Source organism: Pelodiscus sinensis, unplaced genomic scaffold, assembly GCF_049634645.1.
Source record: "Pelodiscus sinensis isolate JC-2024 unplaced genomic scaffold, ASM4963464v1 ctg91, whole genome shotgun sequence".
Taxonomy (NCBI): domain Eukaryota; kingdom Metazoa; phylum Chordata; order Testudines; family Trionychidae; genus Pelodiscus; species Pelodiscus sinensis.
In genome coordinates this window covers 276,353-301,836 of record NW_027466033.1, presented here as the reverse complement: position 1 = coordinate 301,836, position 25,484 = coordinate 276,353, and the positions used below count along the sequence as shown (strand labels likewise).

At 54.9% G+C, this 25,484-nt stretch overlaps 1 protein-coding gene across 1 annotated transcript in view; it reads left to right on the top strand.

Annotated features, from left to right (window-relative positions):
* Positions 1–25,484, top strand: part of DNHD1 (dynein heavy chain domain 1) — a 278,012-nt gene that overhangs the window by 113,348 nt on the left and 139,180 nt on the right. Inside the window, 2 exon segments of the mRNA XM_075918511.1 lie at positions 19,442–19,640; positions 20,819–20,910. Of these exon segments, the coding sequence (XP_075774626.1) occupies positions 19,442–19,640; positions 20,819–20,910 (291 nt within the window).

Genomic DNA, 25,484 nt, shown 5'->3' with positions numbered 1-25,484 from the left:
CAACCCACAGCCCCTGCCAGCCTAGCCCTGGGCTCCCTGCCTCCCGACCTGCAGCCCCTCCGAGCCTCGCCATGGGGCTCCCTGCCTCCCGATCTGCAGGCCCTCCCAAACCAGCCCTGGGCTTCCTGCCTCCTGACAATTAGGATAACAGAGACTTGATGAGATGACTCGCATGACTGGAGTGCTGTCATGGAAGGGCATAGACTGTTCAGGAAGAACAGGCAGCAGAGAGCACAGATTGCTCAGAACTCCAGTATATAGAGGGAGAAAAACCTGTTGAGAGTCTATGGGTTAAGTTTAGAGGTACAAACAACAGCAGTGATTATGTGGTTGGTGTCTACTACAGGCCACCGAATCAGGTGGATGAAGTAGATGAGGCTTTCTTTGGACAACTGAGAGAAGTTTCCAGATCGCAGTCTCTGGTTCTCGTGGGGGACTTTACTCACCCTGACATGTGTTGGGAGACCAATACGGCAGTACACAGACAATGCAGGGTTTTTTTGGAGAATGTTGGGGATAACTTCTTGGTACAAGTGCTGAAGGATCCGACCAGGAGCCATGTGCAGCTTGACTTGCTGCTCACAAACAGGGAGGAACTAATAGGGGAAGCAGAGGTGGGTGACAACCTGGGAAGCAGTGATCATGAGATGGTAGATTTCAGGATCCTGACCAAAGGAAGAAAAGAGAGTAGTAAAATACACACCTTGGACTTCAGAAAAGCAGATTTTGACTCCCTCCGAGATCTGATGGGCAGAATCCCCTGGGATGCTAATATGAAGGGGAAAGGAGTCCAGGACAGCTGGCAGGATTTTAAAGAAGCCTTGTTGAAGGCACAGAAAGAAACCATCCCGCTGCGCAGCAAGAGAGGCAAACATGGTAGGAGACCAGATTGGCTCAAAGGGGAAATCCTTGGTGAACTTAAGTACAAAAAGGAAGCTTACAAAAAGTGGAAACTTGGACAAATGACCAGGGAGGAGTTTAAAGGTCTAGCTCGAGAATGCCGGGGGGTTATCAGGAAGGCGAAAGCGCAAATGGAATTGCGACTGGCTAAGGATGAGAAGGATAACAAGAAAGGTTTCTACAGGCATGTTAACAATAAAAAGGTGATCAGAGAGGGTGTGGGGTCTCTACTGGATGAAGGAAGTAACCTAGTGACAGATGATGTGGGGAAGGCTGAAGTACTAAATGCTTTCTTTGCCTCTGTATTCACGGACAAGTTGGGCTCCCGGACTAATGCGCTAAGTGACGCAAGATGAGATGAAGGATAGCCCTTGGTGGATAAAGAACAGGTTAGGAACTATTTAGAAAAGCTAAACGTACACAAATCCATGGGTCCAGACTTAGTGCATCCAAGGGTACTGAGGGAGTTGGCAAATGTAATTGAGGAGCCTTAGGCCATTATCTTTGAAAAGTTGAGATCGGGAGAGATCCCGGATGATTGGAAAAAGGCAAATGTAGTGCCCATCTTCAAAAAAGGGAAGAAGGACGATCCAGGGAACTATAGGCCGGTCAGTCTTACCTTGGTTCCTGGAAAAATCATGAAAGGGATCCTTAATTAATCCATTTTGAGGCACTTGGATGAGAGAAGTGATCAGGAATAGTCAGCATGGATTCACCAAGGGCAAGCTGTGCCTGACCAATCTGATTAGCTTCTATGATGAGGTAACTGGCTCTGTGGACATGGGAAAGTCAGTGGATGTGATATACCTTGACTTTAGCAAGGCTTTTGATACGGTCTCCCACGCTATTCTTGCCAGCAAGTTAAGGGATTGTGGATTGGATAAATGGACGGTAAGATGGATAGAAAGATGGCTAGAAGGCCGGGCCCAGCAGGTAGCGATCAACGGCTCGATGTCAGGATGGCGGTCGGTTTCTAGTGGAGTGCCCCAAGGTTCGGATTTAGGACGGATTTTGTTCAATATCTTTATTAATGATCTGGATGAGGGGATGGATTGCACCCTCAGCAAGTTTGCAGATGACACTAAGCTAGGGGGAGAGGTAGATACGCTTGAGGGCAGAGATAGGGTCCAGAGTGACTTAGACAAATTGGAGGATTGGGCCACAAGAAATCTGATGAGGTTCAACGAGGACAAGGACTGGGACGGAAGAATCCCAAGCATTGGTACAGGCTGGGGACCGACTGGCTAAGTAGCAGTTCTGCAGAAAAAGACCTGGGGGTTACAGTGGATGAGAAGCTGGATATGAGTCAACAGTGAGTCCTTGTAGCCAAGAAGGCTAATGGCATATTAGGTTGCATTAGGAGGAACATTGCCAGCAGATCCAGAGATGTCATTATTCCCCTTTATTCGTCGCTGCTGAGGCCGCATCTGGAGTATTGTGTCCAGTTGTGGGCCCCCCACTACAAAAAGGATGTGGACGCATTGGAGAGGGTCCAGCGGAGGGCAACCAAAATGATTAGGGGGCTGGAGCACATGACTTATGAGAAGAGGCTGAGGGATTTGGGTCTGTTTAGTCTGCAGAAGCAAAGAGTGAGGGGGGATTTGAGAGCAGCCTTCAACTTCCTGAAGGGAGGCTCCAAAGAGGATGGAGAGAGGCTGTTCTCAGTAGTGACAGATGGCAGAACAAGGAGCAATGGTCTCAAGTTGTGGTGGGAGAGGTCCAGCTTGGATATTAGGAAAAACTATTTCACTAGGAGGGGGGTGAAGCACTGGAATGGGTTCCCTAGGGAAGTAGTGGAGTCTCCATCCCTAGAGGTGTTTAAGTCTCGGCTTGACAAAGCCCTGGACGGGTTGATTTAGTTGGGATTGGTCCTGCCTAGAGCAGGGGGCTGGACTTGATGACCTTCTGAGGTTTCTTCCAGCTCTAAGATTCTATGACATGCAGCCCTTGTCAGCCCAGCCCTGGGGCTCCCTGCCTCCCGCCATGCAGCCCCTGCCCCCCAGCCCTGGGCTCCCTGCCTCCCGCCATGCAGCCCCTGCCCCCCAGCCCTGGGCTCCCTGACTCCCAAGATGATTCTTACCAACCACCACAGGACATACCACACTAATACCAACCCAGGTACCTTCCCTTGCAACAAACCCCGTTGCCAGCTTTGTCCACATATTCATTCTGCTGATACCATTATTGGACCTAACCAAGTGAGTTATAAGATCAAGAACACATATTCCTGCACATCCAGAAATATAATCTATGCTATCATGTGCCGAAAGTGTCCGTCTGCTATGTACATTGGACAAACATCTCAGACACTTCACCAAAGGATTAATGCCCACAAAACAGATATCAGACAAGATCACAAAGAGAAAACAGTTTCTTGCCATTTTAACCAGAAAGGACACTCTCTCAATGACTTAACCAGCTGCATTCTGCTACAAAGACCTTTTACATCTGCACTTGAAAGGGAATCCTCTGAACTGTCATTCATGTTAAAATTCGACACTTTCCAACAAGGACTTAACAAACATTTGAACTATCTCACCCATTACCAAGATAGTTTCCCCAATTATCACCTCTAATACCATTAACTCACAAACATCCCACTCTCCCCACCTCTAATATCATCAATTCACAGACACTTACCTTCCTTTCCCCTCCCCCCCACCGCATCCCCCTCCTGTTCTGAAATGTGATTTGTCCTTTTCATATGTGTTCATTTTTTTTAATTGTATCCTTTGGTATATATGGTTGTGACTATTTTCTTCCACTATTTGATCTGAGGAAGTGGGTCTGGCCCACGAAAGCTCATCATCTAATAAACCATCTTGTTAGTCTTTAAAGTGCTACATTGTCCTGCATTTTACTTGTACATTGACAGGATTTCCTCTCTTGCCACGTCTTTGACTCCATAGCATTGTAGCTTTGGCCTTTCAGATTTAAACTGCAATTTTCCTTCGCCAAAGCATGTTCTGCCCTTCCCCCTTGTCCTGTGGGTTCAAAACCTGAAGTCTCTGGCCTCACAAAGACAAAGGGCTGGCTGGGTGTGTCTTCCCTGTTCACCAAGTGCTTCAAATTCTCATTCTTCCCCTGGTCAGCTAGGTAATAACAACACACAGCAAATTTACAAATCTCTTGCCTTCCACCTCCAACCTCGGCTTCCACATGGCCACTGGCCACTCTCATAATCAATCTGGAAACATTTCTGTCCCAAACACACTGACTTCCCCGTAAGGTGGTCAAATACAGTCACTTGGTTATCACAAGACTGTTCAACTCTCTGGCTGTTGCTGCCTCAGAGGTCCCTCTCAGACCTCTCCCAAACAATCCACACTGGATCTTTCTAAATCCAAGTCAGTGGTGTCACTGTTAACAGAAAAACTCTGTCTATTAGGCACTGAAACAAGTGTCTGGAGAAATAAACTGCTGCCTTTAATCCTGATCTTTCCCAAACATGGAGCTTGTACTCTCTTCAGCTGTAACCAACTCCTGAGATTCCTTTACTCCCTGAATCGTCTCTGGTCCACCCGGTGGATTCCTAGACAATCGCCTTTCAGGCAAACAGGCAGACTCATGAGATAGAAGGTCAGAGACATTTTCCTTCCCTTTGTAACTCTCTGGACTGGCACCCTGAAGGCTCCTTGTCCCAGCACACACAAGGTAGGAACCATCCTCTCTTCCTCAGGTAACATACAAGCCCCAGAACCATCTGATCTCTGGGATCCTGCAAAGACACTGAATGGATCTACCCCAGTCACAGCATCATTCTCCAGCAGACACAAACCTAGGGCCACCCCCTTTCTTGGCTTTAGCTGTATCCAGACCCAATTTTGGGACAACAGTCCTGCTCTCAGCCATCACAGGTGGAGGGGCACCTTCCTCAGACAAAGGATTGGGAGGAAACCCTTCTCCTTCGAGTGCTCCACTGTGGTGCTGGTGCGTCCTCGTGCCGGTGACCGGAGATCTGTCTAGCTGTTTCCACCGCACCACGCACGCTCCAGAGCGCCCACCTGTGTCATTGGAATCCGTTAGGCGCACGTGTGGCACAGCTCCTCAGTTCCTTCTTTACCATCCTCGGCAGCAGATGGAGCTTCTTTCTCTCTCTTCAACTTCGCTTAGAAATAATTAAAACCCTGGTTAATTCCCACAGTTACCTCAGGCTGTGTCCAGACTCAGGGGTTTTTCGGGAAAAGTAGCCTTTTTCCGAAAAAACTTCACCTGCGTCTAGACTGCAGCCGCGTTCTTTCGAAATTAAATTGAAAGAACGCGGCTTTTCTTTCGACGGCGGTAAACCTCATTTCACGAGGAAGAACGCCTTCTTTCGAAAGAAGGCGTTCTTGAATGTAAATAGGGCTTCTTCGAAAGAGAGCATCCAGACTCACTGGGTGCTTTCTTTCGAAAAAGCGGCTTGCTCTTTCGAAAGTTCCGCATGCAGTCTAGACGCTCTCTTTCGAAAGAGGCTTGCACTCTAGACATAGCCTCAGAGTCCAAGTTATTTCATCCTAATACCCACCCCAGTCTATAGTTAAAAAAAAAAAAGTTATCTTGTTGTGGCTTGCCGCTTGTTCCCCGCACCTCATGCCAGGATCCCCCAGCTTTAAAAGGTGTCAGACATGCCGGGACTCTATGCCTGTGTCTGATGGACATTCCAATTGTATTAAGTGTCTCGGCGAATCCCACCAGACTCAGAAGTGTCAGCACTGCTTGAAATTGACTGCCAGAGCACATTAGGGCCAAGCGAATAGGCTAAAAACAATCCTTTATGAAAAGTCTTTCCGACCTCCATCAGACAACCCACTAGCGGCTCCAGAAATGGCCTCACTGACCAAGGGTACAGATAAGTCATGTCCCTCTGCCCCGTCTACCCTGGCAGCATCGAGAATGGCTCATTCCCCAACCTCCTCGCTACCCTCGGCACCCTCAGCCTCACGGGTCAGCACCGCGGATAAGCCTGCACGTCTGGTACGACTTTGGCCAAGACACCGGCACCACACAAACGAGCGCATTCGGATCCGAGACAAAGATCATCGGCACTGCCCGCGCCAACAGCACCAACCTCCTTTTCCGCACTGGCAGGCCATAAGGAGCATACGGCACCGAAACAGCCATGGCACCGGTCAGCGACACCGACACCAGCTGCGAAAAAGACCTGCACCGACATGGCGCCCATGTACCACTCGGCACCGGTATTGGCACCGAACAAATCCCACACCTCGGCACTGAGCTAGCATACTGCGCACTACCGATCCCCGGTATGGAGCCGCTCGCTGTTGGCACCGACCTCATCAACTTCTTCAGTCCAATCAATACACTCCCACAGATCATCTCACCATCTCCAAGTGATGCAGGCACGGAACCCAGGAGCAGATTCTCCTCCCAACACTCTAGTCCTGTGCACAGACCTCCATCTTGGCAGCCTCTAGTCACACAATACACATACCCACCTCCACCCCCACCACCATGGTATGCACAACAGTATAGTTACCCACCACCGCCATACGCTACTCAATGGCAGCCATGTGAGCCACGTCCCAAGCGAAGTCATCACCATCCTCCTTCAACAACTTCCAGACCACCGGCTTCGCCACCTCTTACTGCGTCCATTACAGAGCCAAATTCTTCAAGTCGCTCTGAGAGGGTGAAGACAGGTTCCTTCTACATATGATTAGGGGTTTGGAGTGGGTCCCATATGACGAGAGGTTAAAGCGACTGGGACTTTTCAGCTTAGAAAAGAGGAGACTGAGGGGGGATATGATAGAGGTCTATAAAATCATGAGTGGTGTGGAGAGGGCCGATAAAGAAAAGTTATTTATTAGTTCCCTAAATAGAAGGACTAGAGGACACCAAATGAAATTAATGGGTAGCAGGTTTAAAACGAATAAAAGAAAGTTCTTCTTCACACAACGTGTAGTCAACCTATGGAACTCCTTGCCAGAGGAGGCTGTGAAGGCTAGGACTATAATAGAGTTTAAAGAGAAGCTAGATAATTTCATGGAGGTTAGGTCCATAAAAGGCTATTTAGCCAGGGGATAAAATGGTGTCCTTGGCCTCTGTTTTTCAGAGGCTGGAGAGAGATGGCAGGAGACAAATCGCTTGATCATTGTCTTCGGTCCACCCTCTCTGGGGGTATGTCTACACTACAGCGCTAATTCAAACTAACGCGTCTAGAACTAAAAACTAGTTCGAATTAGCGTTTTGCTAATTCGAACTAGCATGTCCACATTAAGTGGACCCTGAACCGGGCTTAAGGATGGCCAGAAGCAGTGCCGGCAGGGCATCAGAGGAGGACTTAGAGCGTGGAGATGCTGTCTCAGGCTAGCCGAGGGCTGTGCTTAAAGGGTCCCGACCCCCATCCCGGACAGACAGTTCTCAGGGGTGCCCCGCTTGCAAAGCAGTCCTGGCTTGGAGTGCCTGGAGTACCCACACTGGGCACATCACACCACTCGGCCATCAGACCGGCTGCACTTGCCGCAGGCTGCCATCTGGGGAGAGGGGGCAATTGGGGGGCTGCAGGAGAGCTTCCACCCCCAGAAGCCCGCAGAGCCAGCCCAGTCCTCCCCATCGGGGGCTCGTACCCCATTCCTCCCTCACCTCCTTCCACTTATCCTTCCCTAGCCCCTTTTCTTGATGTACAAAATAAAGGACAATTGTGTTCAAAAATGGAATCTGTCTTTATTGAACAAAACGGGGAGACTGGGAAAAGGAGGTGGGAGAGGGGAAGAGAGAGGGTGGGAGAGGGGAGGGCAACTAAAATGATCAGGGGTTGGGAACAGGTCCCATATGAAGAGACGCTAAAGAAACTGGGACTTTTCAGCTTAGAAAAGAGGAGACAGAGGGGGGACAGGATAGAGGTCTCTAAAAGCAGGAGTTGGGTGGAGAGGGTGCATACAGAAAAGTTCTTCATTAGTTCCCATAAAGAAGGACTAGAGGACACCAAAGGAAATGAATGGGTAGCAGGCTTCAAACTAGTAACAGAAAGTTGTTCTTCACAAAGCAAAGAGTCAACCTGTGGAACTCCTTGCTGCAGGAGGCTGTGAAGGCTACAACTAGAACAGAGTTTAAAGGGAAGTGAGATCAAGTCATGGAGGCTGTGTCCATGGAGTGGTATTAGCCAGGAGGTAGGAGTGGTGTCCCTGCCCAACGTTTGTGGAAGGCTGGAGAGGGATGGCACGAGACAAATGGCTTGGTCACTGTCTTCAGTCCATCCCCTCCAGGGTCCCTAGGGTTGGCCGCTGTCGGCAGACAGGCTACTGGGCTAGATGGACCTTTGGTCTGAACCAGGACGACCATTGTAAGCCCAGGGCTCAGGGTCGGGGGTCTCAGTGGACCCCCTTGATTTTCATGCACACCTGCTCCTGGGTGGCCAGGCTGGCAGCTCTCCTGCCCTAGCTGGCCACTTTCCTGTGCCTAGTGCGGAGATCGTGGACGAGGTCCATGATGTCTGCACTAGCCCAGGCGGGTGCCCGCCTCTTGCGGTCCCGGGCAAGCTCCCGGGAGCCGCCAGCCTGGTCCCGGGAAGAGGGGGAGGGCTGGGGGGCATCGGGTGGGTGGCTCGATCCGTGCCAGGTGCAGGGTCTGCTGGCTGGGTGCTGGCAGGCTTGCACCTGGCACGGGCACCGTAGCCAGCCCGTGCCCCTTTAAGGGCTCCGGGGCCGGGAGGGGGGCATACAAGTTTCCCTGGTGTTGGCCAGAGTGGCCACCAGGGAAACCTGGGGAGGGCTAGCCTCCCACTAGTTCGAATTAAGGGTCTACACAGCCCTTAATTCGAACTAGTAAGTTCAAACTAGGCTTAATCCTCGTGGAATGAGGATTACCTAGTTCGAACTAAGCGCTCCGTTAGTTCGAATTAAATTCGAACTAACGGAGTGCTAGTGTAGCGCCTATGAAAGCTAGTTCGAACTAACGGACGTTAGTTCGAACTAACTTTGTAGTGTAGACATACCCTGGGGCACCTGGTGCTGGCCACTGTTGGTAGACAGGATACTGGGCTAGAAGGACCTTTGGTCTGACCCAGTACGGCCGTTCTTATGTTCTTATGTTATGTACATAATTCCTCATCCTCACCTGATGAGGCAGGCACACGTGAAGCTCCACCATCCGGTGATGACTCTAGAAAATTTCAAGATATTTTCAAGAGGGTGGCGTTAGCACAGGAATGGGACTTACAGGAGATACAAGTTAAACAGTACAAGTTCCTACGTACACTAGAACCATCTACTACCTCTCGTCTGGCAATCCCTATGGACAAGGCCGTTATGGACCCAGCCGATAACATCTGGCAGTCTCCTGCATCTATTCCCCCTACCAACAAGAAAGATGACTGCCACGCAGTCTCACGTACTGCCTTGCAGTCTACTAGGAGAATGTATCTCCACAAATGGAACAGATTCGTGCACTGGTTCAAAAGTTCCCACATAACATCCCCTGAGCATGCCCCCCTCCCCACCCTACTGGACTATTTGCTACACCTGAAGCAGTCGGGCCTAGCTCTTACTACCATCAAAGTACATGCAGCCTCCATAGCAGCCTTTTATCATACAGGACAAGGGGGTCTCTTTTCTCGCTGACCCAAAACTAAAAGATGTTTTAAGGGGCTACCGAATACCTTCCCACCGGTCCAACCACCATTTCCTATCTGGGACCTCAACCACATTCTCAAGAGCTTGACAAAGCCACCCTTCGAACCACTGGCAACCTGCTCCTGGTCTCCTTTATCAATGAAAGTCTCATTTCTCGTGGCAATAACCTCCAGTAGGAGGGTGAGTGAACTCGTCTCACTGATGGCTGATCCCCCTTATACAGTATTCACAAAGGATAGGGTGATACTTTGGCCACACCTTAAGTTCCTCCCCAAAGTCCTTTCGCCTTTTCATGTCAATAAACCTATCCACTTACCTGCATTTTTTTCCTAAGCCTCATGCCGATCCAGTTTAGGCAGCATGGCATACTCTGGATTTCCGCAGGGCACTTGCATTTTATCTCAACCGCACCAAGCCCTGGCGACTATTCCTGAGCCTTTTTTTGTCCTACACGGAACAATCCAAAGGACAGGCAATCTTATCGGAGAGGATTTCTAAATGGATCTCTTCGTGTATTGGAACATGTTATGTACTCTACAACAAAAATGTACCTGAAACGATTATAGCACATTCCACCAGGGCGTTGTCCTACACTACCACCTTTCTCAGCAATGTTCCTCTACAAGATATCTGTAACGCCACCACCTGGTCTTCGGACCATACTTTTGCACAACATTATGCTCTCTCTTCCTCAATTGCATCTTCCATGGCTGTAGGACAGGCAGTATTGTCCACAGTGACTAACACGGGGCTCCAAACCCACCTCCTCAGGTCGACAACTGCTGTGTAGCCGCCCAGAGTGGAGCACCCATGGGGACCACTCAAAGGAGAAGAAAGAGTTACTCACCTTGTGCAGTAACAGTACTTCTTCAAGATGTGTTTCCGTGGGTGCTCCACTACCCTCCCTCCTTCCCCTGCTCGAAGTCCTATGCTCTAACAGGTAGAGAAGGAATGGAGGAGCCGCGCGTGCCTAACGGATTCCAATGACACAGGGGGGAGTTCTGGCGTGTGCACGGCACGGTGGAAACAGCTAGAAAGATCTCTGGTCGTCAGCGCGAGGACGCACCAGCACCCAGAGTGAAGCGCCCATGGGGACACATCTCGAAGAAGCATCGTGACTGCACAAGGTGAGTAACTTTCTCTTCCCCCACAGGCATGGTGCTGCCACACACGGACAGACAACTAGAGACAGTCTCTCCTTCATCCCAGCACCACTGGCTATTCTCAGGCACACAGCTAGCAACTGAGTGTATGTCTACACTTGCACGCTAGTTCGAACTAGGGATGCAAATGCAGCATTCGAAATAGTCAATGAAGCAGGGATTTAAATATCTCATGCTTTGTTAGCATGATCTCGCCGGCACGCTACTCCGCTCAACAGCTGTTTCTAAAGTGAAAGTGCGCACCACGATGCGTTAGTTCGATCCAAACCCCTTGGTTCGAACGAACGTTACTCCTTGTTACTTCTCATTTTTTGAGGAGTAACGTTCATTCGAACCAAGGGGTTTGGATCGAACTAACGCGTCCCAGCGTGCACTTTCACTTTCGAAACAGCTATTGAGCGGAGTAGCGTGCCGGCGAGATCATGCTAATGAAGCGCAGGATATTTAAATCCCCACTTCATTGACTATTTCGAATGCTGCATTTGCATCCCTAGTTCGAACTAGCGTGCAAGTGTAGACATACTCTGAGACAGCTTCTTTCGCTGATGCACTGCTGCTCTCAGCCTCCAAACTGCCAGTGTCCACACACTGAGCCCCCTCACACAAAACACTTCCAGCTTGTGCAAGTTCAGACTCACAAGCATCACCACAACAACCCATCACCCTCCAGAATGTTATCTTGTTTCTCAGCTAGGAATTCACCCTGGCCATCCCCTGCAACCTGCTCCGGAGAAGCACTGTCCTGACTCCTGGGTTCTCCCTGCCCTGCTTCTGATTCCAGCCTCACCTCTGAGGCATCAGACAAGCCCTTAGAGCCCTCACTCACAGGCTCACTGCTCCCTTGCACAGCCACATGGCAGTCTCCCTCAGGCAAACATCTAGAGCAGGGGTCTCCGAACTACGGCCCGCGGGCCGGATGCGGCCCGCGAGGCCCTCTCATCCGGCCCGTGGAGACCTTTTTGTCTACGGAAAAAAAATTACGGAAATTTACGTGTATCCTGCCAAGATCAGCCACCGCTTACGTGGACGTTATGTTTTTACCGAATTAAAATAGAGGCACGCAGTAGTGCATTATGTTTTCCAACCGATCATTACATTGCAAAACCTTATTCGCTGCTTACTTTTTCTACATCCGTTCACAGTCAATGAGATGATATAACGCCATCTAGTGGCGGAGTTTTTAAATGGTTTGCTGCTGGTTCAAGACTTGATTATTTTGATCACAGTTTGCCAGTTGCGGTTGACTGTTGCGATGAGGAGGTGTTGGTGTCAATTAGCGTCTGATTTCGAAACATGTTGCACTCTATTTTATTTAGTGATAATTTCCTTCGCGTAATTACTTATCAGTGTGTAGTCGGTCCCCGAACTGCTGTTTGATAGTTAATGCGGCCCTCGGGCTGAAAAGTTTGGAGACCCCTGATCTAGAGAAACTGCCTCCCTTAGTTACAATAGGACTGACTAGCCCCAGACAGCTGCCCAGAGTCACACGCACCCTCTTCACAAACCTCCCCGTCAGCTACGGGTAACACAGAGGAGTTGCATTCGTACATGCTTTGGGGCTGGGTTAAGACATCAGCCATGTCATCATCACACCGCATACCCACATGGTTATACATTGAACTCCCAGGAGGATACAGTCTCTTTTGTTCTTCTATTTTCTTAAGCTGAAGTTCAAGTCTGGCAGCTCTCTCCTCAGCTTGTCTGATTCTTCTGTCCAACTCTGCCATCCTCGCTGCATGTTCTCAGTCTACCTTCTGCCTTCTCTCAGCGGATTCTTGCATCCCTTCATCAGCTTCTCTTCATGCCTTAGCCCTTCTCTGCTCAGCTAGCAGACGAAATTCCTCAAGTTCTTGTTGATATTTAAGTTGCAGTCTCATTTCTTCTGTAGTATCTCTAGCCACCACCAAAGATCTCAGTTCTTCATGAGACACTTTCTCAGTAAAGGCAATAACTTTCACCAAGAACAAAATGTTCAGAGCCTTTCTGTCCAGACTCTCATATGGTCATTGACTCATGTCAGTGGCTCTTTAACCAACCGAACTCTCAATACCAAAAATCAAATTTAGACAGCGTGGGGTCCTGACCCACAGCTCAATTGACCAAGATCTGTGGATCCTGCCGTCTACACCACTGAGACAGTCCGGGCTGGGTCTCGGAGCTGCTGAGGGCATCCGCTCAAGGCGAATTGCTCAAAACCAGGGCTGCTTACAGCCCCAGACCTTTCCCAAACAGGTCACAAACCAGTCACACTGAGTGCTTCAGCTGCCTATCTGGCCAGCAGGAAGCCTCCCGAGGAAAACCCCTCAGACACCCCAGCTCTCCCTGTGCCCCAATCTGCCCCAGGCCTGCACACAGGTGAGGAGTTCTAGAACCCAATCTCACCTACCCTAAACGGGTTCTCCCAGTCCCAAAGAACCAGCCACAGTTCCCAGGTCAACTTACATTTTAGAGCTTACCCACAAGATCACGCTGGGCCAGTCCTTTAGAATACAAAAATCTGGGGCTATGTCTACACTGCAGGCTTCTTTCACAAGAACTGTTTTGTGCAAGAGTTCTTGTGCAAAAATTCTTTCACAAGAGCACATCCACACGGCCATGTGCTTTTGCGCAAGAGCGTCCAAGGCAGTGTGAACGTTCTCTAGCACAAGAAAGCTCTGATAGCCATTTTAGCCATAGGGCTTTCTTGCACAAGAAATTCCTGTTGCCTGTCTACACTGCCTTCTTGTGGAAGAGCTCTTGTGCAAGAGGGCTTATTCCTCGTGGGGAGAGGAATAACTCTTCCAGAAGAAGCTCTGTTTTACAATGCTGTACTGTAAATGTACTTGTGCAAGAATGCATGTGCAGTGTTGACACTCTGCAAGTTTATGCACAAGAACAGCCATTCTTACGCAAAAAGCCTGCAGTGTAGACGTAGCCTAAAGGTTTATTAACAGAAGAAAGAAAAGGTGGCGAGTGAGGTTGTTAATGTCGGGGACTTTAACCCGGACGGCCTCCGTTCGTTGTCTGACCGCAAAGAGACAGGCAACACCAGCAAGATTCAATCACGAGCTCTTTATTGAATAGTGCGCACTACAATAGAGAGCAGCCCGTCTCCAAAGTGAACCAGCACTGATTTCAGTAACAAGTAAGATTATATAGACAGTTCCGTCGCGTCATAAAACATTTGCCCAAGCATCTCAGCCCCCCTTAATTAGTTAGAAGCTTCTAGTGTTAATGCGTATACTTCATGGCCTTAAGCAATTCATAATGCATCAACAGCTTTCTTATCAGCCTAGAAGGCAAGTACCAAACGACAAGGAGACAGGGAGTTAAAACAAACAGAGGGCAGAGACAGTTCGTTAAGATCAGGGTGAGAACAGAAACAAGGAGTTACCTTATCAGTTCTCAAACTAGCTGTTCCCATCACAGGTGCAGCCTTTCACTTACTTGCTTAAGTTGCAAAATAAAGTACGTAGGGATTGCCCCTTTGCTTGAACTATGTCTCTAGTTCTGCTCAGGGACTACCCAGTGTGACGGACCGGGCCGTGTCTGGGCACAGCTGAGGGCGTCCGCTCAGGGCGAATTGCTCAACTCCGGGTCTCCTTACAGCCCCCGACTGGTGACCTCTCCAAACAGGCCACAAACCAGTCCCACAGAGCGCTCCAGCAGCCTGCCTGAAGCCTCCCGAGCAAAACCCCTCCGACACCCCAGCAATATCCGTGCCCCTGATGGCCCTGGGCCTATACACAGGTGGGGGGTCCTAGCACCCAATCCCACCTACCCCGAATAAGTTCTGTCCGGTTCCAAGAAACCAGCCACAGATCCCTGGTCAATTTACCCTCTGGACCTTACCCACAAATCACGCTGGGCCAATCCTTTAGAATCTATATCTAAAGGTTTATTATCACAAGCAAGAAAAGCATGAGCGTGAGGTTGTTAAAGGAATAGTACATTACATGCACCGAATCTCCCAGTCCTCAATGCCGGCTCTAGCAGAGATGTTACAGCTGCTGGTTTAAAAGTTCTTGTTGCACATCCTAGCATCAGGATGGGCTCACAGGTCTTCTGGGCTCTTCGATCCCTGCAGTGCTGCCTCTGGGATGAAGTGCTGAGCTGAGAACAAAATGGAGTCCCCCACATGGCCTCTTTATACCTCATTCCTGGCCTCTCCTTGGCCGTAGCCGGTCACCTGGCCATCAGCCTCTCTCTGCTGCAGCTCTTAGGCCTCCGCCCTCATGCTTTAGGTGTGTCCTTGGCCCATCAAGTGCCATTGTTCCACCGGGCCTCGCTAATTAACATGTCCATAGGTCAGGCTCTGCCCAATGCTCAACCACATGCAGAGAAATATTCAGTTTCCACACAGATTACAGATTCTTACCTACACACACAGACATTATACACTCACATAAATAGCGTACACAGGATCAGCAGACAGTAAGCTTCTATTCAATACCTCACATGGCCCCCTTCTATACCATTTTTTGGGGCCAACACCCCCACCTATGGGTGCATCAGTGATCTGGCTGCTCCCCTCAAGATCCAGTAACGTGACACCCAGAAACCTTTGTTAACCTCTTTCTTTGATCTGTCTTAACATAACTTCACTGGGCCCAATTCTCTAGGGTCTAACATTAAGGAGAATACGTCACATGCACCAGTCTCCCAGTTCTCGATGCAGGCTCTCAGCAGAGATGTTACAGACTGCCAGCTGAGAAGTCCCTGGTGCCCATCCTGTGTCAGGGCGGGTCGGCCTCCTTCCCACTCGCTGCCCCTTGCAAGGCTGCATCTGGGATCAGTAGCAAGTTTGAAGACAAGATGGAGTCCGCCTCATGGCACTTAGATATCTCTGGTGTCTCCCAAACTGGAGCTGGTCACATGATGCATGATTCACATGCCGGCAGCCATGAGATACTGGCTGGTTTGCAGGTTTCCAGGCGCATTCCTCCACCCAAAGAGCCATTGTCCTTGGAGCCGTACTAGTTAGCACAGTCATTCACTGGACATTCCTTCTTTGCAACAGGCAGTCCGGGCCCATTGCTCGCTCCCAGCCAGAGAACACTCACACGACCAGCCCCGAAAACACCCGCACTACCAGCCCAGAAAACGCTCACACTACCAGCCAGAGAACGCTCACACGACCAGCCCAGAGAACGCTCACACTACCAGCCAGAGAACGCTCACACTACCAGCCCAGAGAACGCTCACACGACCAGCCCAGAAAACACCCGCACTACCAGCCCAGAGAACGCTCACACGACCAACCCAGAAAACACCCGCACTACCAGCCCAGAGAACGCTCGCACGACCAGCCAGAGAACGCTCGCACTACCAGCCAGAGAACGCTCACACGACCAGCCCAGAAAACACCCGCACTACCAGCCCAGAGAACGCTCGCACTACCAGCCAGAGAACACTCACACGACCAGCCCAGAAAACACCCGCACTACGAGCCCAGAAAACACCCGCACTACGAGCCCAGAGAACGCTCACACTACCAGCCCAGAGAACGCTCGCACTACCAGCCAGAGAACACTCACACGACCAGCCCAGAAAACACCCGCACTACGAGCCCAGAAAACACCCGCACTACCAGCCCAGAGAACGCTCGCACGACCAGCCAGAGAACACTCACACGACCAGCCCAGAAAACACCCGCACTACGAGCCCAGAAAACACCCGCACTACCAGCCCAGAGAACGCTCGCACTACCAGCCAGAGAACACTCACACGACCAGCCCAGAAAACACCCGCACTACGAGCCCAGAAAACACCCGCACTACCAGCCCAGAGAACGCTCACACGACCAGCCCAGAGAACGCTCGCACTACGAGCCCAGAAAACGCCCGCACTACCAGCCCAGAGAACGCTCGCACTACCAGCCCAGAGAACGCTCGCACTACGAGCCCAGAAAACGCCCGCACTACCAGCCCAGAGAACGCTCACACGACCAGCCCAGAGCCCATAGTCACAACTCCACATACAAATGTCACACCAGTACAAGAGTAGGAGACATAGAATCAATAGAATAGAAGCTTCCATTTGATACCTCACATGGCCCCTTTGTACAGACTTTGGAGCAAACACCCCCCTGGGTGCAGTAGTGATCTGTCTGCTCATTATAAACTCCAATAACGTAATACATTGTCAGCCCAGCCCTGGGCTCCCCGCCTCCCGACCTGCAGCCCCTGCCAGCCCGGCCCTGGGCTCCCCGCCTCCCGACCTGCAGCCCCTGCCAGCCCAGCCCTGGGCTCCCCGCCTCCCGACCTGCAGCCCCTGACAGCCTGGCCCTGGGCTCCCTGCCTCCCGACCTGCAGCCCCTGCCAGCCTGGCCCTGGGCTCCCCGCCTCCCAACCTGCAGCCCCTGGCAGCCCGGCCCTGGGCTCCCCGCCTCCCGACCTGCAGCCCCTGCCAGCCTGGCCCTGGGCTCCCCGCCTCCCGACCTGCAGCCCCTGCCAGCCCAGGCCTGGGCTCCCCGCCTCCCGACCTGCAGCCCCTGCCAGCCTGGCCCTGGGCTCCCCGCCTCCCGACCTGCAGCCCCTGCCAGCCCAGGCCTGGGCTCCCTGCCTCCCGACCTGCAGCCCCTGCCAGCCCGGCCCTGGGCTCCCCGCCTCCCGACCTGCAGCCCCTGGCAGCCCGGCCCTGGGCTCCCCGCCTCCCGACCTGCAGCCACTGGCAGCCCAGGCCTGGGCTCCCCGCCTCCCGACCTGCAGCCCCTGGCAGCCCGGCCCTGGGCTCCCCGCCTCCCGACCTGCAGCCCCTGGCAGCCTGGCCCTGGGCTCCCCGCCTCCCGACCTGCAGCCACTGGCAGCCCGGCCCTGGGCTCCCCGCCTCCCGACCTGCAGCCACTGGCAGCCCAGGCCTGGGCTCCCCGCCTCCCGACCTGCAGCCCCTGGCAGCCCGGCCCTGGGCTCCCCGCCTCCCGACCTGCAGCCCCTGGCAGCCCGGCCCTGGGCTCCCCGCCTCCCGACCTGCAGCCCCTGGCAGCCCAGGCCTGGGCTCCCCGCCTCCCGACCTGCAGCCACTGGCAGCCCAGGCCTGGGCTCCCCGCCTCCCGACCTGCAGCCCCTGGCAGCCCGGCCCTGGGCTCCCCGCCTCCCGACCTGCAGCCCCTGGCAGCCCAGGCCTGGGCTCCCCGCCTCCCGACCTGCAGCCCCTGGCAGCCCGGCCCTGGGCTCCCCGCCTCCCGACCTGCAGCCCCTGCCAGCCCAGGCCTGGGGTCCCCGCCTCCCGACCTGCAGCCCCTGGCAGCCCAGGCCTGGGGTCCCCGCCTCCCGACCTGCAGCCCCTGGCAGCCCGGCCCTGGGCTCCCCGCCTCCCGACCTGCAGCCCCTGCCAGCCCGGCCCTGGGCTCCCCGCCTCCCGACCTGCAGCCACTGGCAGCCTGGCCCTGGGCTCCCCGCCTCCCGACCTGCAGCCCCTGGCAGCCCGGCCCTGGGCTCCCCGCCTCCCGACCTGCAGCCCCTGGCAGCCCAGGCCTGGGCTCCCCGCCTCCCGACCTGCAGCCCCTGGCAGCCCAGGCCTGGGCTCCCCGCCTCCCGACCTGCAGCCACTGGCAGCCCAGGCCTGGGCTCCCCGCCTCCCGACCTGCAGCCCCTGGCAGCCCGGCCCTGGGCTCCCCGCCTCCCGACCTGCAGCCCCTGGCAGCCCAGGCCTGGGCTCCCCGCCTCCCGACCTGCAGCCCCTGGCAGCCCGGCCCTGGGCTCCCCGCCTCCCGACCTGCAGCCCCTGCCAGCCCAGGCCTGGGGTCCCCGCCTCCCGACCTGCAGCCCCTGGCAGCCCAGGCCTGGGGTCCCCGCCTCCCGACCTGCAGCCCCTGGCAGCCCGGCCCTGGGCTCCCCGCCTCCCGACCTGCAGCCCCTGCCAGCCCGGCCCTGGGCTCCCCGCCTCCCGACCTGCAGCCACTGGCAGCCTGGCCCTGGGCTCCCCGCCTCCCGACCTGCAGCCCCTGGCAGCCCGGCCCTGGGCTCCCCGCCTCCCGACCTGCAGCCCCTGGCAGCCCAGGCCTGGGCTCCCCGCCTCCCGACCTGCAGCCCCTGGCAGCCCGGCCCTGGGCTCCCTGCCTCCCGACCTGCAGCCCCTGCCAGCCCAGCCCTGGGCTCCCCGCCTCCCAACCTGCAGCCCCTGGCAGCCTGGCCCTGGGCTCCCCGCCTCCCGACCTGCAGCCCCTGGCAGCCTGGCCCTGGGCTCCCCGCCTCCCGACCTGCAGCCCCTGGCAGCCCGGCCCTGGGCTCCCCGCCTCCCGACCTGCAGCCCCTGGCAGCCCGGCCCTGGGCTCCCCGCCTCCCGACCTGCAGCCCCTGGCAGCCCGGCCCTGGGCTCCCCGCCTCCCGACCTGCAGCCCCTGGCAGCCTGGCCCTGGGCTCCCCGCCTCCCGACCTGCAGCCACTGGCAGCCCGGCCCTGGGCTCCCTGCCTCCCGACCTGCAGCCCCTGGCAGCCCGGCCCTGGGCTCCCCGCCTCCCGACCTGCAGCCCCTGGCAGCCCGGCCCTGGGCTCCCTGCCTCCCGACCTGCAGCCACTGGCAGCCCGGCCCTGGGCTCCCCACTTCACAGCCCTGCGGTGCCCCTCACTCCTGACCCGCAGCCCCTGCCAGCCCAGTACTGTGCTCCCCCCACATCTGCTGTGCCCCTCACTCCTGGCCCACAGGAATTGCAGCCCTGAGCTTCTCCCACCTGTGTCTGCTGTACCCCTAGTCTGGACCTGCCGTCTCCCCGAGTGGGCCTGCTCCCACACAGTCACAGCTGTGCTGCCCTGTGCGCGGCCGTCCCTGCTAATCCATAGGGGCCTGGTGTGACTGGAGGGGCCCGCTGGTCTTTCTGTCCTACAGTTCAATCCCCCCGTGGCTATGGAGAAAGTGGCTGAGTGGCAGAGGGAAGCATCCCGCATAGAAGACGCCCTGCCTGCCAAACACCCCATCCTGCAGGCCTGTGTGCACAGCATTGGGAGCTTCCAGCAGGTCCTGCCCCTGCTTCAGAAACTGGCCAGCCCCCTCCTGAAGAACAGCTGCTGGTGGGAGATCTTCACAGGTGCGCCTGCGAGGAGCACCGGCGGGGGTCCATGGCAGAGAGGGGCAACGTCCTTGGAGATGTGTCCTCCCAGGGCCCTGCGTTCAGCTCGGCCCGCTCTCAACAAAGTGGGCAGCCTGAGCAGCCACAGCCGTCTGGGGAGGCACCGCACCTGCCCTGAGCCCCATGCTGGCTGGGAGAGGGGACAGTCAGGGTGGCGAGTGGGTGGGGAGAGCTGGGCTGGCCCATGTGGCCAACGGGCTGAGCTAAGGGACTGTGAGGTGCTTGCCACCCTGAGCAGCAGCTGGAGCTGTGCCTGCAGCCTCACCTGGACCGGACTCTTGGCCGGATCTTTGGGGAAAGGGCAGTGCAGTGCTCAGGTGCTAGCCTAGGACTGGGGGGCAGGGATCATGTTTGTGTGACCGTGGGCCAGTCATTGGGCTGGGCTCCCATGTGGACAATGGAGAGAGCCCTGTGCCCTGGGATGGCAGGGGTGAAGCCATGCCAAGCTGGCAACGTGCTTTGAGACGTGTGCTGGGGAGGAGCTCGGGGGGGTTCCTAGTGGCCCTGCTGCCAGCTCTTCTCAAGCCCAGGCCATGGTGCAGCCTCCCAGGGGCTGGTGAGAAGGCCCAGTCAGCGTGCAGCTGACGCACCTGCTGATGAGGGACAGTCCTGCTGCACCTGGTCACTCCCACAGCAGAGCTGGGCCGGGGGGCTCCTTTCCCCAGCAGGCTAGCTCAGCCTTCTGCTAGGGAAGCAGGACTCCGAAGGGCTGCAGCCCAAGGTGCAGGAACTGCCCACACCTGAGCTGAGTGGCGAGTGCCCCAGGCCGGCCCAACGGGAGGCGAGAGGCCAGGTGGCGGTGGCACCGCGCGGAGCCACGTCCTGTCCTGGGGCCACGCTGACTTGAGCCATGTGGGAGCATGGGTCTTGCCCTACAGGTGCCCGCGTGGGGAGAGCCTGGCAGTGCAATCTCTCGGGCCCAGGCAGAAGGGCTCGTGGTGGGAGCTGGGTTAGGTCAACTTCACCGGGAATAGGTGCGGGGAGCCGTGGAGCAGCCCCCAGGCTCAGCTGCTAGTCACACACTGGGCACAGGGCCAGGGCCACCCAGGAGCTAAGGGCCCTTCGGTCCCTGCCATGCTTGGGGCCCAGCTGGGCCTGCCAGTTGCACGCTGACGAGAACCCTCATTCTCCTGCAGCAATGGCGGTGAAGTGCCCTGGCAACATGCAGTTCACGCTGGGCCAGCTGCTGTCCTACCCGATCCTGGAGCACAGCGACAGCATCCTCAAGGTGAGCAAGGCTGCCAGAGGGTGGGAAGCGGGGTGTGGGACCGGCTGGCCCCCAAGGTGTGAGCTCAGAGCCCACGAAAGCTTCTGCTCCAACACTTCAGTGAGTCTCTAAGGTGCCACGGGGCTCCTCGCCGCTTTTCCTGAGGCACTAGAAGGAGTGAATATGGGTTAGCAGTTCCTCCTTCCAGTGGTGTCCCTATGGGTGCTCCACTCAGGTCTCACTGCGTCCCCCAACAGAAGTGCCATCCCGTGCTGTTTCCATCCGTGGGCAGGAACCAGTGTCCCTCTAAGGTTTCCATCCATGAGGGAGGGAGTTTTGTGTGGATGGTGCCACTGTGGCACCCGAGTTATTAACAGTATTGTCATCGTAGAGGTTCCTGGGCTTTTGTGTTTCGCTCATGATGACAATTTTGTGGGGCTTAGGGGCTATGTATTTGTTTGTTTGTTTTGTTTTTAATTGGACTATAAAAGGTCATGGAGCAAAATCAAACCCCAGCATCTAAGATTGAAAGATGCTTTGAATCTGTCACTGGGTAACATTCCCTGGAGAGCTGCATTGAGAGAGATGTCTAGCATCATTAAGCCACCAATGCATTGATGTCCCCACGTTATCTCTAATGTCAATGACCAGTGTGGTCATGGGCTAACTGAACTCCTGGGAACTGGCTTGCCGGGCACCTAGGCAAGGTGAGGCGGGGCCATGGGCAGAAGGGACAAGGCAGCCAGCCCTGAGCACTGCCCGGATGGCGCCGTGCGGCACCCCACCCGTCATTTACAGATGCTGCTGCCACAGTCGTAGAAGCAGTGGCTTGGAGCCCCAGCCCTTTGGAATGGCCGGCCCCAGGGCGTTTGTCTCTTTGCCCCCACCCTGTTGGCAGGTGAAGCTGCACATTGCTAGAAATCTTATGAAAAAGCCTCGAGACATTTAGAAACCTGAATTCCATGGCAAGTCAGTGTGGGAACATACTTACTACAGCTGCAGCAGCCACCCACCACGGGGACCCTTTGGCCTCGGCCCGCCACAAGGATCCTTCAGCCCTGGCTGCCAGAGCAGCTGCCCGCCATGAGGATCCTTCAACCCCGATCTCCAGAGGAACTGCCCGCCGCCCGCCATGAGGATCCTTCAGCCACGGCCACCAGAGCAGCTGCCTAACACCTACCACGGGGATCCTTTGGCCCCACCTACCAGAGCAGCTGCCCACCGCCCGCCACGGGGATCCTTCAGCCACGGCCGCCAGAGCAGCTGCCTGACACCTACCACGGGGATCCTTTGGCCCCACCTACCAGAGCAGCCACCCGCTGCCCACCACGGGGATCCTTCAGCCCCGGCCGCCAGAGCAGCCGCCCACCGCCCGCCACGGGGATCCTTTGGATCCGGCTGCCAGAGCAGCCACCCGCCATGGGGATCCTTCAGCCCTGGCCTCCAGAGCAGCCACCCACCGCCTGCCACGGGGATCCTTCAGCCCTGGCCGCCAGAGCAGCCACCCACTGCCCGCCATGGGGATCCTTCAGCCCCGGCCTCCAGAGCAGCCACCCACCGCCCGCCACGGGGATCCTTCAGCCCCGGCCGCCAGAGCAGCTCCCTGCTACCCATCACACAGCTCCTTTAAATCTGGATGTCAGAGAAGCCACCTGCCACACGGCTCCGCCTCTGAACCCAACCAGGGTGGCCAGAGCAGCCACTGCCTGCCACACATCCCACAGCTCCAGCCCTGGGGAAGTGTTGAAGCTAGTGCCAGGGCCACATGGTGGCTGCCATGCTGCTCCTGGGGCAGGGCAGCCGCCTGCCATGTGGCCCAGCTGGGCAGCTCTACCGAGGAGGTGGGCAGGACTCAAATTCTTGGTGTGTGCCCATGCATGCACGCATATAAGAGGGAACACTGGCTGGAACCCAGATATACGTTGGCACTGGAGTCAAAGATGTTTTCCAAGTAAAATACGCACGTGCGGCACCGAACAGCACAGTATCTGGCACCAACACCATAGGGGCCGAGCATGCATTCACCTCCCCGTTTTCCCATACTTGTGGAGTCTAGTCGGCACTGACGCTCTTCTAAGAATATTTCTTTCTCACCTACACCATTGTCTCCAAGCACCAGACATGAAACTGGTCATGGGAGCAGGTTCTCCTCTCAGCATTCCTCTCCAATGGGTTCAGTGGCATCTTGGCACTCTACTAGAAAGCGGCTAACATACCATGCTCTGCAGCATCCATGGCTTAACCACCCTTAGCTGTATCCACCACAGCTGTTCCAACACCAATGGCCACCTTGGGAGCCCTGGAACCAATATCACACGCACTCCTTGCACCGTCATCGTTCCTGCAAGTCGTCATTGGCAACCTCAGCACATACACTAACGTGCTCTCCGGCCACCACCACCCTGTCTTCCCTGTCCCACTCTCCACGCTCTCTCACCTTCTGCAACCGCCCAAGTGGAGCCTGTGGACAAGGATGATGACCTGCCTCATTTAGATTCCAATAGACTATCTCTGGTTCCTCAGAGATAGAAATGTAGCCGTGTTAGTCTGGTGTAGCTGAAGCAAAATACAGGACGATGTAGCACTTTAAAGACTAACAAGGTGGTTTATAAACTATCTTGTTAGTCTTTAAAGTGCTACATAGTCCTGTATTTTGTTTCTGGTTCCTCAGTCCTCCTCATCTTCAGATGAGGCTGTTCCCCCTCCTCTTCCTTTCCTCCTGCAGACAACCAGCAGCAATTTCAAACGGGTAGCACAGTCCCAGGATACTGGCCAGGACAACATATTGGTGGGAGGAATGGAGGCCGGCCTTTTTCATGTTGCCTCTGATGGTTCCATAATGACCTCATCAATTGGCAAAGCTATTCTGGGGGACATGGCAGGTTAGAGGATTTTTAATAACCTGTGTTGTTTTTCTAGTATCTCCTGCACTGCAGGTCCCGGGTTGTATGCGGTCTTCCTCATTCCTCCTTGGAAATTTCATTTCAAAGGAGAAATGCGGAAGTGCCTGTGACGGACCAGGCAGGGTCTGGGCACAGCTAAGGGTGTCCGCTCAGGGCTATTTGCTCAAACTTGGGACTCTCTCTAGCCCCTGACTGGTGGCCCTTCCCAAACAGGCCACAAACCAGTCTCCCACAGCGCTTCAGCTGCCTGCCTGGTCAGCCAGAAGCCTCCCGAGCAAAAACCCTCCGACACCCCAGCTGTATCCAAGCCCCAAAAAGCCCCGGGCCTAGCACACAGGTGAGGGGTCTTAGAGCCCAATCCCACCTACCCTGAACAAGTTCTGTCCAGTTCCAAGAAACCAGCCACAGATCCCTGGTCAATTTACCCTCTGGCTCTTACCCACAAATCACGCTGAGCCAATCCTTTAGAATCTACAATCTAAAGGTTTATTACTAAAAGAAAGAAAAACATGAGAGTGAGGTTGTTAAAGTATCAACGTTACATGCACCGAATCTCCCAGTTCTCGAGGCAGGCTCTAGCAGAGATGTTACAGCTGCTGGCTTAGAAGTCCTGGGTGTACATCCTGTATCCAGATGGGTCCACAGTTCTTCCCGGCTCGTGATTCCCTGCAAGGCTGCATCTGGGATGAAGGGCTGAGCTGAGCACCAAGATGGAGTCGGTCACATGGCATATTTATATCCTCCCCCCCCTCCTCCCCGCCTCTTCCAAGCTGGACACAGTCACATAGTCAGTGGCCAGGTGTGTCTTTGGCCTTCAGAGGTCCATTGTTCCTGGGAGCTTTGCTCATTAGCATGTCTATGGGCTGAGCATTCCTTGTCTTGCTCAGCCACAAACAGAGAAGTTTCCAGTATTGACACAGAATACATCTTCATAATTCCCACACCCAGATACTATACAAGTATATGGATAGCATATACAGAACCAGTAGAAGGAAAGCTTTCGTTTGACACCTTACATTGCCCCCTTTATATCAACTTTTGGGACAAACCCCCCCCCCCATGGGTGCAGCAGTGATCTGGTTGCTCCTTTTAAAATCCAGTAACGTGACAGTGCCTATCGAGTAGTAATTCCATTGACTAGTCTATTAACCGCATTTTAACATCATTACTAGTCCAGTGGGGCTGCATTTACGCTGCAAAGCGGCGACTCCAGCTTGTGCTCTATCCCTCAGGTCCTGGGGACCTAAGAAATAAAGTAAATTCCCAGTCTGAGCCCTAGACATGAAACAGGGTCTGACTGAAGCTGTGTCTCACCTGATGCATGGTGCAAACAGGTCCCACATCTTCCAGACCCCCCGGTAACCCGCTCCCCTCTTCACGCTTGGCCCGCACATGGGTGTCCAGGTGTTGTGCTGGTGGGAGTGAGGCCAGGCCATGATGTCACTTCCTTTCTCTGCTAAGCATCCTCCAGTGCCTACATGCTGCCTCTTAAGAACCCCTAATTGCATACAGGCCCTTGCCTTGAGGGGCCACCCGCCTCGCTTCCTCCCCCCTGCAGTCCTTGGATGGCAGCTCAGCTTCCCAGACAGCCACGTGCTCCTGTTCCACAGCGTAAGCCTCCGCGGCATCCGTGGTGCCCAGCACACGGCACACACCCGAGGGGGCCAGGGAATGGCTTTGAGGCATGCAGGG